At 39.0% G+C, this 13,804-nt stretch overlaps 1 protein-coding gene across 4 annotated transcripts in view; it reads left to right on the plus strand.

Annotated features, from left to right (window-relative positions):
- Nucleotides 1-13,804, plus strand: part of LOC126473940 (heterochromatin protein 1-like) — a 154,047-nt gene that overhangs the window by 72,463 nt on the left and 67,780 nt on the right. For 2 of the 4 annotated variants that reach the window (XM_050101302.1, XM_050101300.1), the window contains exon 2: nucleotides 5,315-5,614. The exons of 1 other annotated variant lie outside the window; for it this stretch is intronic. In XM_050101302.1, coding sequence (XP_049957259.1) covers nucleotides 5,315-5,614 — 300 coding nt within the window. The remainder of the gene's footprint in view (nucleotides 1-5,314; nucleotides 5,615-13,804) is intronic. One more of the 4 variants, XM_050101301.1, reaches the window with a different exon arrangement.

Raw genomic sequence — 13,804 nt, forward strand, 5'->3', positions numbered from 1 at the left:
ACAAAAATTACAAAAAATTCTTAATTTTTATGCACAACCTCTTCCAGTGTGTATCTCCTCAACTACCTTCGCCGCATCTCTTACACTGCAAAGCTCTATTTATTAATTCATATAGAGCACAGTGTTCAACCATAACACAACCTGAATCAATATTGACGTCTATATTACCAGCATTAATACTGTCAAGACTCTTGTCCAAATATTTCAGTTTTAGCTTTGAATCACGTGAATAGTTGAAGCTAATTCAAGTGTTGTATCACGTATTTCAGTATTAGCAGAGGTAATCCGTTTGGTGAACCAATTAGCATAAACTTTGTTGTTTAACATCGAACTTTTTAATTCTTCCCATTGCTTGTAAGTGATATAAGATACTCGCCCACGCAGTTACTTTGCTGTAAACAAAATATTTGTGCCAAAACAACAGCAAATAATGACTAAACACTCTGTATAAACAAAAAATAATCAACCGTAAAGCTTTCGCAGGTTAGCCAACTTAAGGGACTAATAAGTCATAAAAAACAAAACTAACAAGAGCAAAACTTTATTTTCAGTAGAGCTGACTGTGTGCCGTGGGGACATCATAGTATGTGCAGCCATTTTTAAATTCCTCTAATTTTGGTACTTTCTGTAGTCCATTTTCATGTAAGTAAACTTTTTCTCGTTCAGAAAACTACAGATAATTTTTAAGATAAAAATATTAAAAAATCGATTTTTTGACAATTATTCATGTACAAGTCCCCTTAATGCATCATTTTGAGAATATTGGACGTCATGAGAATTGGCAGTTGAGAATGGAGTGTTATTCAGTCTGTACACAGAGTCAGCAGTAAAGGAAACCAAAAGGTAATTTGGAAAGGGAGTTAAAGTTCAGAGAGAAGTATAAAAACTTTATGGTTTGCAAATGACATTGCAATTCTGTCAGAAACGGTGAAGCACTTTTCAGAATTTTTTTATGCAATGGAAAAGTCTGAAAAAGAAGTTATAAGACATGTGTGAACAAAAGTAAAATATTGTTAATGGAATGTAGTTGAATTATAAGATGATGAGCAGGGTTGCCACAGGTTTTGGAAATCGGGGAATATCAGGGAATTTCAAACACATCAGGGAAATTTGAAGAAGGAAAAAAAAAACTGGAAAATCTCATTTTTGTCTCACTAGATAAAATGGTTTGTTTACTGAAGTTTTGTGTATCATCATTGGCTGAGTGCAACTAATTACATGCACTGCTTCCCTACTCCCTCATTACTACTGCTTCTCCTCTTCCTACCATTTCCTTCAGCTTGCAGTCAGTGCTGCCACCACATCTTGCCGCTAGTCTAGCAGCTGCTGATGAGAGGCAGGGAGGTGTGAGGAATGGCTTGTTTGGATCTGATTCTCAGAGACTGTAGATGCAGCGACCAGAGACTGGGGTCATGTGTGCATGGGTTGTGTCAGAGTGATTGTGTGAATGTGTGTGTGTGTGTGTGTGTGTGTGTGTGTGTGTGTGTGTGTGTACTTCCATTTTCTGACAAAAGTCATGGCTGAATATTTAGTTGTGATAGTGTGATTGTCTTTTCTACATGCCTGTCTGTGCCTCAGCAATCACCTTTATGATGAGTTGCTGCCTATCCTCATTATTATTGATTCTCAGAGTATTTGAACAAATTATCTTTTGCATGTAACAATACTCGAGAAGGAAAGCTGCTACTCACGATATAGTGGAGATGCTGAGTTGCGACAAGCACAACAAAAAGATTCACACAACTGTTGCTTTCGGCCATTAAGGCCTTTGTCAGCAGTACACACACACACACACACACACACACAACTAGCACACACGTCTGCAGTCTCAGAGAACTGAAAGTGTAGTTTCAGACTGTAGACATGTGTTCTAGTGTGTGTGTGTGTGTGTGTGTGTGTGTGTGTGTGTGTGTGTGTGTACTGCTGACGAAGGCCTTAATGGCCAAAAGCTACAGTTCTGTGAATCTTTTCGTTGTCTATTGCGACTCAGCATCTCTACTATATGGTGAGTAGCAACTTTCCTTCTCGGGTATTGTTACATTCCATCCTGGATTTTCCATTGTTTGATTTCATCTTTTGCATTGATTGATCACTGTGTGTCATTTCATCAACATGCTGTCTGTGGCTCTTGAATAGCTGGCCATGGCCACACAAGTGGATTTCCACAATGGGCCAAAACCGCAGGCCTTTTCTGCTGCTATCTGTAATGGATCGTGCCTGCTGATCTGAAACCACTCGGTTTCCGCTAATATGCAGGCCCTGCCCATTAGATTTAGTCTCACCAATCTGCCTGCGGGCCGGGTCTGTTTGTGTATGGCGTAATGCCATAGATTTTCATGTACCCAGGACTGTGGTGCTCCTCAGCAGGCCAGATGCCATGGGTGATGGCTTTCAGGAATTGCAACTGTCTCACCGCAAGTACATTGTACGGTGTGGTGTTTTATAGACATTTTATTTGCTGTAGTACATTTTGGCACTTAAAAAGTAGTTTTTGTGTTAGAAAGTATGGACGATAAGAAGAAGATGAAAATTGTATCAGTCGTTGGCAGTTTGTACGATATGTACACATATATTTCTCAAAAGAAAAATTACAAAATACATGTAAAATAATGGCTATAAGGTAGTGGGTAACAACTGACAATAATGAACATTGTAGAACCAACATTTTATTGGCAGTCGCCTACAGTGTTGGTTTATGCAATTCTTACCTGTTTAATTCACTTCCTTATGAGGTTATTTCTAACATCAGTGAAGATATTTTAAATGTCACGCAAGTCCAAGGAAATGCATATTTTTGTCACAAAATGTGTTTCGTTTTATTGAAATAAAATAACATCAGCGATCTTTATGAAACACACATCCCATTTTTGGTCGTTTTCTACATCTAAAAACAGTTCGTTGTAAATGGTATTAATGTTAGTACTCTTTTTTAGATAGTTCATTTGCACTATTGTTTCTTGTACCATAGCTGTAAAGACAGATATGTCAACTTACGTCTTAACTTACCCTTGAGATCTTTAAATTCATCAAGGAAAAATGCTAAAACTTTTTTGGAAATCAGGTAATTTCACTTGGGGAAACTTGTCAACCCTGGGTGATGAAATTAATTACTAAATGAAGTACTAAAGTAGCTATTTAAACAGTAAAATAACTGATATCCGAAATACGGAGGATATGAAATACTGACTGGCATTAGCAAGTGAAGCATTCCTGAGAAAGATAAATTAATGAACACCAAATACTGTATAAATTTAAGTGTTAGGAAGTCCTTTCTGAAGATATTTGCCTTTAGCATGGCCTTGTATAGGAGTGAAATGTGAGTAATAAACGGTTCAGATATACAGAGAAAAACTTTTTAAATGTGGTCTTACTGAAGAATTCGGAAGATAAGATGCAGAGCTTGGGTACTGAATCAAATCAAGGCAAAAAGAAATTTATGGCACAGCTTGACTAAAAGAGATTGGTTGGAATAATGCATTCTAAGGCATGAAGGAATCAAATTTGCTAATGGGGAGAAGTGTGGTTTGAAACAATTGAAGGGCTGACAAAAGAATGTGCTAATCCACAACAGCATATTTTGAGTTATTGCTTGTTATATATTAGCTCACTTTGAAAGAGATGAACGTACAGTATGATAAGACATTTAATGCAATATTATGAAAAGAATAGTTGCTACTCACCATATGGCGTAGGTGCTGAGTTGCAGTACACACAACAGAAAGACTGCGAGAAAGTGAGCTTTCAGTCAACAAGGCCATCGTCGGGTAGCTAGGTGCAGTTAGGAGGTTAGATTGTGGGGGTGGGGGGAGCAGAAAAGGAGATCAGTAAAAAGACTGTGGGTGTGTTGGTGGAATAGAGGGCTGTATAGAGATGGATGAGGGCAATGACTAACAAAGGTTTAGGCTAGTAGGGTTACGGGAACAGTGAGAGTTCCCACCTGCACAATTCTGAAAACCTGGTGTTGGTAGTAAGGATCCAGATGGCACAGGCTGTGAAGCAGTCATTGATATCAAGAACATTGCGTTGGGTGAACTTGTTCAGCAATGGTGTGTTGTTTCATGGCCACAGATTGTCAGTGACCATTCATGCGGACAGACAGCTTGTTCATTGTCATTCCCACATAGAATGCAGCACAGTGGTTGCAGCTTAGCTTGTAGATCAGATGATTGGTTTCACAGATAGTCCTGCATTTGATTAGATAGGTGATGCTTGCGACTGGAGTAGGTAGTGGTGGGAAGAGATATGGGACAGGTTTTGAATCTAGGTCTATTACAGGGATATTAACCATGTGACAAGGGGTTGGGAGCAGCGATTGTATAGAGATGGGCAAGAATATTGTATAGGTTCTGTGGGTGCAGAATACCACTGTGGGAGGGGTGCTAAGGATAGTGGGTAGGATATCTTGGTACACTAGATAGGGATTTCTAGTGTGTGTGTGTTTACAGTTTACTTGACCAACTAATTCAGTTGCAGAGGAACATAAAGGCTTGGCACAGTAAGCAGCCAAAAGAATGTAGGTTGCAGTAATCACACAGAGAAAGAATTCAGGCCCTCTTGAGCCTTCTACATAATTAAGTGCTTCAGCATCAAAGAGTGCCCCTTCTGCAGACAGAAATGAAACATTAGTGAATAGTGTCACACCTCAGACATGGCCTCTCATAGAATTATTTTGTTCATATTCTCCCAGCAGCCTAATGTAAATATTATTTAAAGTCTGTTTAAGTACACCTTCTGTTCAAAGACTGGCTGTATTGCCCCAGCCCATCTCTTTTGCAGTCACAGCCTGATTAGAGCTGTTGGAGTCATTACTCCTTTTAGATTATAATTTATCTCACTCATTAGTGCTTATTATTTTGTGTTTCTGTTTGTTTCCAACGCGACAGATTTTCTAGTTCTCTCTCCAATTTGTAATTTCAGTTGAGTGATATGGTACGTTGTTTAACACACTGGAATCTCATTCGGGAGTTGTAATTCTAATCCCCATCAGTTCCATTAAAATTTACATTTTCATGGTTTACTTAAGCCATGAAAAAGATTGCTGGGATTGTTTCTTTGAGAACATGGCTCTCTGTTTTGCCTGTAATAACTTATCAACAGGATGCTAAACCTTAATCCTCTTTCGGTCTGTTTATACATGCACCAACTTTATCTACTTTTCTGAGGAAGCTAGCTTTGGTTTCTCAGTGACAATTATAATAGTTATTGAATAAAAAGTTAAATAAGATTACTTTGAACTAATTTTTGTTTCTGTTACATTTAGTTGCAGATAGGGAAAAATCTTTCATTATGTTTTGTTGCTTTTGTTATTTTGCAGGTGGAAAAGATTGTAGACATGAAAGTGATCAGGGGAGTGAGAAAGTACAGAATTCGCTGGAAAGGATATGATTCAGGCAGTGACACATGGGAGATTGCAGACAATTTAAATTGTCCAAATGCTGTGAAAGAGTATTTAGATCAGAAATCGAGAAGTGAAGAGATTTCTGTTACCAATGGAAGGAAACGTGCCAGCAAAGTGGATGTGGTTTCTGAAGAAGCAGTCACTAACAACACACAGAACACTGAAAATGATACTTCTGCAAAGGATGAAGAAGAAAATATGGTTTGCACCCCTATTGTAAATACTAACAGGGAAACTACTCAGTATCTGCTTTCCCAAACATAAGAATTTTAAATTGGTTCTCTCTCCCTCTCTCCCTCTCCCTCTCTCCCTCTCTCCCTCTCCCTCTCCCCCTCTCCCTCTCCCCCTCCCCCTCCCCCTCCCTCTTCCTCTCCCTCTCCCCCTCCCCCTCCCCCTCCCCCTCCCTCCCTCCCTCCCTCTCCCCCCCTCCTCCCCCCTCCGCTTCCCCCTCCCTATCCTCACTTCCACCTCATCTGTTCATCTGTCTAGTCATTTCCCTTCCCCAGTCATTTCTTTTATTTTTGTTTATTTATTTATTTGATTTTTTTCTATATATTTTCATTGCAGAACATCTGTGTTTTATTTCATGTGTTGGGTGGATGCTTAGCCAGGTGCAGATGTAATAAGCTGAGAATATTCATAACCAATGAAACCAATGGTTTTTGTGCACTGGGACACACAGATAATCAGATAATGCTCATGGCTCTTCTCTGTGGAAGCTAATATAGCCTACTTTCAATATGTTAAAGAGTGTAAGTGTGGCAGCTGTTAACATTAAAAAAGAGATCATATGTATAGAAGTCAGCAACTCTGACAAGTCAAATTTTAAAAGAACATTGTGTGATGCAGATGCAATTACAGAATAGATCTGTGAAGACAAGATATGCTAAAGTGGAATTGTATACCACCTTAACTAATATATTTGACATGAACAATGCACTGGATGATAAAATTGTTGGAATCTCAGAACATAAGAAAGACATTGTCAGTCCCACATTATAGTATTTTGAGACAGTTAGAGTGCAATTAACCATCAGCTGTTTTGAACATTGTAATGTTCTCTGGTGTCTGTTACAGCCATAAGTTTCCAATATCAACTTGAAAATTATATTTGAAATATTGCAGGCTCTGAACTGGTCCTGGCAAATGAAATTAGATTAGTCTCCAAGTAACAAAAAAATATACTAGAAGTACACTACCTAGATCTGAAACTGGACTTCTTGAAAATTCTTAAACACAGTTCCTGCATCTCAGGGAAACTACTTTGAACAGTTAGAACAGGACCTGTGGGGAAACTGTCTAAAAATTAATTTAAAAAATAAACTCTGACACTTCGGACTGAATCATCATGTACTGTCTTCTTGTTTTCAGACACGATTTGTGGCGTTTATTATTGTTTGTTTATTTTATATATAAATTTCAGTTTACTGTATATGTATATGTTAATGAAAAGAATCGCCGTGCTTGACTTAAACACGGAATTGCGTGGGAGAGTGAGGGAACAAATGTTCATCTTCCAGAGTAAGTGTGTCTTAAAATCATTTTGCTTTTCAGTATTAATGGTAAGAATATGATGGAGATCAGACTAGTGCTCGGTGCGATATTCATTTTTTCCCCATTCTTCTTCACCTCCGCCTTAGCTTACTGTATCAGTGTGTATATTAATTCCACCATTAGTTTTTTTATTTGCTTCCAGTAGGTGTAATAGCCGGTTATTATCTTTTCTCATTTTTTCTTTTTCAGCCATTAAATTTTCTTCATTTATCACGTTGTTATTGTTGTTGTTGTGTCTTCAACATGAAGACTGGTTTAATGCTGCTCTCCAAGTTAGTCTCTCCTGTGCGAAACTCGCATGATTAATATATTTATAACTGTGCTACAAGTGTCAAAGTTTTATTTGTTGAACATATATTTACATCGAGTCCACTGCTGTTTTCAGTTGTTATGCTTATTGCCCTTTTCTATTAGTTTAAAAACCATATTCATATTTTGTACATTTGATTCCAATAATAATCCCTAAGCTAAAGTGCAGATGCACATGACACTGAAGAAGAAAGTGATCAGAATTTGCGAATGCCATCTAGAACCTGTTGCTGGGGACGTAGAAGCACTCGGGCAAGCCGTTGTGCCTGTGTGGTGGTGCAGGTTGGTGGTGGTCTCTCATGTTATTTGTTGTGAAGATTATGAGCTTGGTACACAGAACTTACATACTTTTTTCCACTTTGAGAAGACTTTCTCTCACAATCATTTTTATATTATGATTTTATTTAAACTTACATTTACCATGTAAGAATTAACACTTTATACTGTTATATCATTAACTGTGGGGTTTGATTCCAACAATGAGGGTAGACATATATTCATATTCTTCATAGTATTTTACTATCACCCTTTTCCTTACTTTTTATACAGAATTTATGAAGAAGACATACTAAGAAGTCTTAACTGGTCATGATACAGTTTGTGTGACCTGAGACTGAGAATACAATAAAAAAAATTTTGTTACACAAATCACTGTGCTTTCAAGTAGACCCCCTGCCTATAGTCTATTAAGTTATTTTGGGATTGACACTTTGGCAGGAACACATGGAGGTTTAGTACAAAGTTGTAAGATAAAACGTGCTCTGTGCAGGATGCGACATTCAATTAAACTCTCATCCAGAGGACCAGAGGTTGAACTGGAAACCATGTCATCTTCTGGAAAAACAGTGCCATGTTTTCATTGTAGGTCTATTTGTAGCAGCAAATTTTTAAGGCATTAAAGTTTGCAAAACTGCATTTTCTGACTGTATTACCGAACTTTTCTGTTATTGAAGTTAGGTGAACACATTCTGCAAATGAAAATTTCAGGATATATATTATTTTCATTGCGTCCAAACCAGAACTTTGTTCGAGCTCTTTAAACGGGATAATTTGTGTTAGTGTGACACACGATGCATTCCATGTGAAAAGTCAGCTGTCGCCTGTTTGGTTACATTTTGAAAAACAGAGCACTATTTATATAAATAACCTATTATTTCATTTCCTGACTGACTTTCTGCTTACCTGTAAATTAAAAAAATCATATCTGTTAACCAAGCGAGGAAACTTAAAAGTTTAGAAGAAAGAAGAATAGTGATACAAAGTACACTACTTCAGTATTGTTACTGTTGTAAGACAAACAATGAGAGGGACGTCTTTCTTCCTTCCTTTTTACTAAATAAAATAAAGGGGAAAGAGGGGGAGGGGGGGCAGAGTTTCCGAGATGAACTTCATTCGGACCTGTTGCTAATAAGAACATTCCTATTGATACTAAAAAATTCACAAAAATATAATTTTGCTTTATAGGTACTTACACCGAACACAACACATTCACCTGAATCCGCCTGTGTCTCTTTGTGTGATTTCAGTGGGAAAAAATGTACTAATATTACTCTTGTTAATGTTGTAATCATTTCCTATAGCTAATTAACTTTTTTAAATAACTTCATTCTGGCATGATTTTTCCATGATGTGCTATGTATGATTGATAGCTTTCTTCCAACCTTCAGAGGTGACTTCCTGAACAGTGTGGTTGCCGAGTGCCTATACTGCAGACAATATATTTTGTTTCATTGTTGACAGAAATGTAGCATTTTCACAACAGTTCTATTGCACATGGAAATGGCAGTAACAAAGTGGCAGGCTAATGATTTTATATCAGTATCTTTTTGCCAGTTTGTAGATTTCCTGTGTGGGTAATCGTGGCTTATGGAAAGGTACCCGATTCACAGACTCCACCTTTTTAAATATATTACATACTGTCACATTTCATCACTGAAGCCAATTCTGTCCTTATGTTTTGACATGGTGGGCACCTCGTTAGCAACAAAATGGGTGTTAGCATTATGAAGAACAGTGGTTGACGGTATGAACCATGACATGCAAACAATTTATCTTCACTGATATATAAAGAGCTCAGATGGAAACCCAGTTCTAAGCAAAGAAGGGAAAGCAGAAAGGTGGAAGGAGTATATAGAGGGTCTATACAAGGGTGATGTTCTTGAGGACAATATTATGGAAATGGAAGAGGATGTAGATGAAGATGAAATGGGGGATATGATACTACGTGAAGAGTTTTACAGAGCACTGTAAGACCTAATGCAAAACAAGGCCCCGGGAATAGACAACATTCCATTAGAACTACTGATAGCCTGACAAAACTCTACCATCTGGTGAGCAAGATGTATGAGACAGGCAAAATACCCTCAGACTTCAAGAAGAATATAATAATTCCTATCCCAAAGAAAGCAGTGGTTGACAGACGTGAAAATTACCAAACTATCAGTTTAATAAGCCATGGCTGCAAAATACTAACATACATTCTTTTCAGACGAATGGAAAAACTGGTAGACGCCGACCTCAGGGAAGATCAGTTTGGGTTCTGTAGAAATGTTGGAACACGTGAGGCAATACTGACCCTACGACTTATCTTAGAAAATAGATAAAGGAAAGGCAAACCTACCTTTCAAGCATTTGTAGACGTAGAAAAAGCTTTTGACAATGTTGACTGGAATACTCTCTTTCAAATTCTGAAGGTGGCAGGGGTAAAATACAGGGAGCGAAAGGCTATTTACAATTTGTACAGAAACCAGATGGCAATTATAAGAATCGAGGGGCACGAAAGGAAGCAGTGGTTGGGAAGGGATTGAGATAGGGTTGTAGCCTCTCCCCGATGTTATTCAATCTGTATATCGAGCAAGCAGTAAAGGAAACAAAAGAAAAATTCAGAGTAGGAATTCAAATCCATGGAGAAGAAATAAAAACTTTGGGGTTCGCCAGTGACATTGTAATTCTGTCAGAGACAGCAAAGGACCTGGAAGAGCAGCTGAACGGAATGGACAGTGTCGTGAAAGGAAGATATAAGATGAACATCAACAAAAGCAAAGTGAGGATAATGGAATGTAGTCGAATTAAATTGGGTGATGCTGAGGGTATTAGATTAGGAGATGAGACGCTTAAAGTAGTAAATGAGTTTTGCTATTTGGGGAGCAAAATAACTGATGATGGTTGAAGTAGAGAGGATATAAAATGTAGACTGGCAATGGCAAGGAAACCGTTTCTGAAGAAGAGAAATTTGTTAACATCAATCAATCATAGATTTAAGTGTCAAGAAGTCTTTTCTGAAAGTATTTGTATGGAGTCTAGCCGTGTATGGAAGTGAAATGTGGACAAAAAGGGAATAGAAGCTTTCGAAATGTGGTGCTACAGAAGAATGCTGAAGATTACATGGGTAGATCACATAACTAATGAGGAGGTATTGAATAGAATTGGGGAGAAGAGAAATTTGTGGTACAACTTGACAAGAAGAAGGGATAGGTTAGTAGGGAATATTCTGAGGCATCAAGGGATCACCAATTTAGTATTGGAGGGCAGTGCAGAGGGTAAAAATCTTAGAGGGAGACCAAGAGATGAATACACTAAACAGATTCGGAAGAATGTGGGTTGCAGTACGTATTGGGAGATGAAGAAGCTTGCACAGGATAGAGTAGCATGTAGAGCTGCATCAAACCAGTCTCTGGACTGAAGACCACAACAGCATGTAACAAATAATATTAACAACAGATAAAATATAACATCACAAATATAAGAAATTAAAAACAAAATCTATGTGTGCAACGAACTGTACGACAGGGCTGCAGCCCACCTTGAACTGCAGAACAGTGCAGATGGGAAGTAGTGTAGTATCTATGGGGTGACTGGCAACTGCAGGTGGTTGCTGCGACCGCAGGTCTTGTGAGATTAATAAAGGTTGAGCCTTTCTCTTAAACCTTACCCCCACAACTTTTCTCTAATTGTCAATCCTAAAGTAATTTTGAACAGACTAAAGTCTGTGCCACATGGAAGTGTTACAGAAATGCTGTGCGAGCTAAAATGAGAATCCTTAGACGGAAGGAGATGATCTTTTCACAAAATTCTGTTGAAGGTTAGAGAATCAGTGTTTTATAAAAATTCTGCTGTCTCAGCTGTTGGTAGCTTTTACACTTGTAAGCTATTATTTTTCCCTCACTCAGTTTGTGAGCGGAACAGGAAGGGAATAGGTGACAGTGGTACAAAGTCTGCTCAGTCATGCACTGTGCAATAGCTTGTAAATTGTATATGTAGATGGTGATGTACAGTACTCAAAGTTATTCAGGTAATGTGGGTTAGAAGATGCACGAATAATCAAAAAACATGACTGATTGAGATATTTTCAAACATGTATTCCAGACGATGTCTTGTAGCTGGTTGCAGGTGGTGGCACACACTAGAAAGGGTAGTAGCGATGCTGCCGCTATGGCAGCTGACATCTGTATGTGCTCGGGCACCCACTGCGCCCCCTAGTGGCATGTCATCACATGCTGCAGGTCCGGTCCCTGAATGCTTCTTCTTCTTCATTTTCTCTTTTAACTCATGAATAATCTGTAAAGCAGACAGTCCGCACAAGAATAATCAGGAGCAATGTGTATTTCCAGTACAAGATCCGATGACATCCCAGTCATATAACCTGTCAACTATTCAGTTCACTGTGATGAAAAAAGTGCTGTTCTCCAGTACTGCAGTTATTCCTAATTCAGTTTTGTAGTCTTCTTTTGAAAACCATTTTATTTGCCAAGATCGCTGCGTAAACACAATTACCAGATTACTAGTTTTGGCAGTATTTATTACCATTCTGAGATCCATTAAACTGTACAATGGTAGCTACATGATACAATGCCTATACCACTGTGTCACATGAGTACTATACAATATGCATAAAAGAGTTGAGGAATTTCAATGACATGCCAATCTTCTGTCGTAAAGTACATAGAACTTTGAACATAAACAAGACAGAGGCATGCCACATCTTGGCACTTAGTGGTATAAAGCCATGTTGGCTGCAACACAATAATTCTGTGCAAGTGTATGACTTAGTGCGAAAAGCACTCCATCCTGCCGTGTTGAACAAAGGACCTCGGTACAGGATACAGTGTCACTGGCCTGCAGGGGCAAGCCTGTAGTAGTAGAGTGTATCCACACAAGGCAGGCAGCAGCTAATCAGGCCCAAGTGTGAACCATGGACCACAAGCAGGTTTCCTGAAGTCTGTAGAATTCAGCCAGCTAGTAGTCCCCCAACTGGGAGGCACCCATTTGGCACCCAGTGGCATCAGTCTTTAGGCACAGCCAGTAGTTCCACTACTAGCAAAGGTGGTGTTCAGTAGTAGCACCTAAATGGCGTATTTCATGTCGATGACTGGTGTGGAGTACCTCTTGTAGCCGGTGGTGTTCAGTAGTAGCACCGAAATGACGTATTTCATGTCGATGACTGGTGTGGAGTACCTCTTGTAGCCGGTGGTGTTCAGTAGTAGCACCTAAATGGCGTAGTGTATTTCATGTCTATGACTGGTGTGGAATACCTCTTGTAGCCAAGCCATCACTCTTCATCACTTACGACAAGGAAGTAGACCAGAGTGGAAAAGTGGTAATCCTGGTCACCATTCATATAGTCTGCTTCTGTACTTCAGCAGTGTTGTAGCACCAGCAGCTGTAATCGAAGTTAAATTTGTGGTAACTTGCCCCACTGTGACGCCCAGGAATCAGTTCTTGTTTGTCGGCACAGTTCACTTGTAGCTTCTTACGAAAGTATGCACTGCTAACTTACATCTGCTTCCCTTCTCTAAGGCTTCTGGTTTCAGACTATGGTGACATTCCTGCTTAACCGGCCATTTGTTTTCAGCCACCAAGAGAAAGAGGCTGTGAAGGAGCAGCATCTCCTCCGCCCTAATCTTCAGAAGATCCAGTCCACCAAATTGCAGACTGTCAATGCATCTGAAGTTAACTTGGAAGCACATCTTACATTTAGAGAGATAGGGGTGCATTTAATAAGTAATGCAACACATTTTTTTCTGAAAGGAGGCTGGTTTTATTCGGATTCCAATACAAAAATTATTCCCCACTCTTTCGATTACAAAACCCTATTTTTCAACATAATCTCCATTCAGGGTGATGGCCACAGTGGTTGACATCAGAGCTAACATCTCGCTGCATCATTAACCTTCCTGTCGTACATGTACTGCTTCCCTTGGAGTGCAAACATCATTAGGTCAAAGAGTTGGGTGTCAGAAGGTGCAAGATCCAGACTGTAGGGTAGATGAGGAAGAACGGTCCATTGAAGTTTTGTGAGCTCCTTTCAGATGCACAGATTTGTGCAAGGCCTTGCATTGTCAAGGAGGAGTAGTAGTAGTATGTTCATATTTTTGTGCCGATGAACACGATGAAGTCGTTTCTTCCATTTCCAGAGTAGCACAATACACTTCAGAGTTGATCGATGCAGTAGGAGGGAGGACATCAAACAGAACCCTTCAGTGTCTGAGAAGACAGTTGCCACGACTTTACTGGGTGAGGTTACAGGTTTGAACGTCTTCACTG

Source organism: Schistocerca serialis, chromosome 4, assembly GCF_023864345.2.
Source record: "Schistocerca serialis cubense isolate TAMUIC-IGC-003099 chromosome 4, iqSchSeri2.2, whole genome shotgun sequence".
In the NCBI taxonomy this organism is placed as follows: domain Eukaryota; kingdom Metazoa; phylum Arthropoda; class Insecta; order Orthoptera; family Acrididae; genus Schistocerca; species Schistocerca serialis.